Here is a 3,155-nt window from a genome sequence, read left to right on the forward strand (position 1 = left end):
TATTTTTAAGTGCGCGAATACTGTTAAAATCGCCTGAATGAAAATAATTTTATGAATATCAAAACAAAATATTTTTTTACCGGACTTTTGGTTTTTAGCAATGTTTTAACATGATAGAATTTATAAAATTTTCATAATTGAGAAAAACCCTAGTATTTAAAAGTTGAAAATCGTCCCTATAACCAAAATCCAGTTTTTGTTCTTGGACTGGGGAGTTGACTTTTTATCCTTTTGGAATTTGATTTTTAAACTATTTTTATTGGATTCAAATAGGGGGTATTTGCTTATTTATGAATAATATCTTAAGTAAATGTTTTTAATATTTGTTATTTCATGTTTTTAATAAATGAAATAACAAATATTAAAAACATGAAATAACAAATATTAAAAACATTTACTTGAATGATATTTGGCATCAATAAGTGCCAAAACACAAGGCAACATGCAGTGCAACAAGGCGGCTGTCGCCTAGGCCCCAGGCAAACCGCCTGGACGCCTTGGCGACGCCTTGACAACTATGGTTTAAAGGGTTGGTTTTTGATACTTTTAAGGTTTGGGCTAAAAAATGTTGGATTACAAACACCTCCTGGTGGCTGAAAACGAAAAATTAAAAAGAGCAGGGGTTGAACATAAAAAAATTTGTTGCTAAACTAACATTGATGTGAGATGTACTCGTTGGAATTAAAAATCCATGGTATTTTTTCAGTTTTGATAGAGAAAGTGGTGATGTTCTTTTCCAACTGGTGGTGTTTGTTGACCTGACGATATATTGTTTCAACATCTTTCTGGCTGGTTTCCCAACAATTTGGTAACTTTGTTATCATGTGCAGCTAGCTATGAGAAAATGCATTCTAAACCTGATTGCCTTAAAGCATAGCTTTTCTTTTCCAGGCATTCTACTTCTAGTTTACATTCATTATATTATACTGCATTTGTTATATAATTGTTTTGATTGATGGAGGAAATAGCTTGATAGGTCTTCCTAGGGACCATAGAATCCTGAACCAAGACCACTCTACCTTGGAAGTAAGTAAAGGATCAAAAGAGGAAGGGATGCCTTCTCTGATTGTAGATTGTCTGAGAATGATCTTTATGTCTCCTGTTGTCTATTCGTAGGATACTCTTTATTTTATCCTTTTCTTTTGGGTCCTCTGAAAGAAAGGATTGTTCTGATAACATGCCCTGGCAGGGATCTTGGCTTCTTGTCCGGGTGGTTGATGCAAGCAGATGCAGGAGGTAGCTGGAGAACGGGGAGGTTACCTTCATGGGAGAGGGGGTACTGCCTCTCTCACACTAAAAAAAAAAAAGTGGCATTTGTTACTTTACCAATATTCTGAATTTCTGTCTAACTCACTGCTGCAGCTTTGGACAGTGATGACTTGCTCTATCTCAAGGAACAGATGGAAGCTGAGGAGGATGCTGAGCGCCTTCTTCACCGCACTGAGAAGCGGGCATTTGCGGCATTTAAAATATCCTTGGGACCCATTTGAATACATCATGTATTTCAAGTTGGAATATTTCACTTCAGCTGGAGATGTGTTAAAATAAATGGAATGCTATTATGTGTCAGTGGGATAACCTTATGGATCATCTAGCCATAATAAGTCCTGGTTGGATGGTACTTGCATTTTGACTTATAGGCCTTCCTTGTTATTGTTATTATTTACTAGTTGTATGTATATTATATTAGTTGTTAGGATGATACAAAACAGTACAATTTAGGTTTGTGTCCTAGATTATCACCTTTCACCAAAAAAAGTTCTAGATTATCACCCAAATAGACTTATTCTTTCTATTATTACTACTTTTATTTACTTAATTTTTTATGGTAGATACATGTCATGATGTCCAAAAAGTGGGACTTATTTGGTTGTTAGGGTCACTTATTCTGGTTAATTTGTCACTTAGGATCTCTCTATATTTTCTTGGTACAATCCTTGAAATGGTGGGTCTAATATCAAAGTGACAGCTCTTCTAGTCTTGTTAGGAAGTACTACTTATTTTATCATCTTTCTGAATTCATTTTGTTTTTCCTTAAATCACTGAATACAAAGCTGCAAGTTTAGCAGATTCTTCACCTGCCTCAGTACCTTTACCACTACGTGTGGAGCCCAAGCCAAAGAGTGGGATCAGGTACAACTTTCCTGTTGTTTATTGTGCATACTTGTAATATCTTTTTCTGGGACTGACTTTTGCTATCTACTTCTTGATGAAAACAAAGGCAACAAGATCTTATAAAAAACATTGTGGAGATCAGACCGAAGCGACACAGAGTATCAAATGAGTCGAGCCCCAGCAGTGGAAATCAAGTTGCCCCAGTTACTATGGTCTCTGCTTCAATGAATGGATTGAAGGAATCAAATCCAGATAAAGAGCTTACTCCCTCAAGGCCAAGTGAAGGAGAAGAAGCGGTTACCAAACCAGAGAACCCTGTTAAAAGCTTACTGGGCCTAGCTTATGAAACTTCCGATGATGAAGAAGATTGATTGGGAACATATGGATCTGCCTTGGTGCATACATTGTCTCATTTATCTTTATTTGTTGCAGTTTCAATGTTTATAACATACTGTTTCTTAGAGAGTACCAATTAACACTTGTCTGAGTATTTTCTTGAGCATACTAGGGAAGGGTGAAGGTTCTGTTTAGGAGAAAAGAACCCTGCCCGCTTGTGTAAAGCCCCTTCTTCTATATACCTATTGTGGATGGAATTTAAAATTAAGAAAAATGGTTACTAGTCTTCCATGGTAGAAACTTGTTCCCACATGCCAACTATTCTTTTGCCACGTGCATAGAGTATGTGGTTACTTTGAATCGTTGGATGGAGAGATCATAGTAAAATTTTCTCCTGTGTATTGGCATGTAACCACATAACATGTATGTCGAAAAGACATTCTAAGATATTTTTTGATTTGTTTCAAACTAGTTTAACCATATGATCTTAATTCTTGAGGTTAATTGACCTTCTCTAGGTTGGATTTGGGTTAGCAAAAAATCATTTCAAATTTCACACCCAGAGAAGGTAACCAAAATCAACCATTTGTTCGAGAGTTGAGAGTAGATCATTGATTTTAATAAACAAAATTTGCCTTTGCACCCGCCAAGGCTGCAACAAGAGAATTTCCATGACCAAGTGAAAGGAGGAAAGAGTAGTTCTG

General features: G+C 36.2%; 1 protein-coding gene across 8 annotated transcripts in view; it reads left to right on the top strand.

The window, feature by feature from the left end:
* LOC122080254 overlaps positions 1–2,747 on the top strand; it is a 7,895-nt gene extending 5,148 nt beyond the window's left edge. For 4 of the 8 annotated variants that reach the window (XM_042647191.1, XM_042647193.1, XM_042647194.1 and 1 more), the window contains exons 4-7: positions 1,228–1,276; positions 1,363–1,469; positions 2,051–2,133; positions 2,222–2,747. In XM_042647191.1, coding sequence (XP_042503125.1) covers positions 1,228–1,276; positions 1,363–1,469; positions 2,051–2,133; positions 2,222–2,486 — 504 coding nt within the window. In that variant the 3' untranslated portion in view covers positions 2,487–2,747. Of the gene's footprint in view, positions 1–1,189; positions 1,277–1,362; positions 1,470–2,050; positions 2,134–2,221 lie in introns of all 8 variants that reach the window. The other 4 variants (XM_042647196.1, XM_042647195.1, XM_042647198.1 and 1 more) reach the window with 2 other exon arrangements.
* Positions 2,748–3,155: the final 408 nt, after the last annotated feature.

This window comes from Macadamia integrifolia, chromosome 5 (genome assembly GCF_013358625.1).
Source record: "Macadamia integrifolia cultivar HAES 741 chromosome 5, SCU_Mint_v3, whole genome shotgun sequence".
NCBI classification, from domain to species: Eukaryota; Viridiplantae; Streptophyta; class Magnoliopsida; order Proteales; family Proteaceae; genus Macadamia; species Macadamia integrifolia.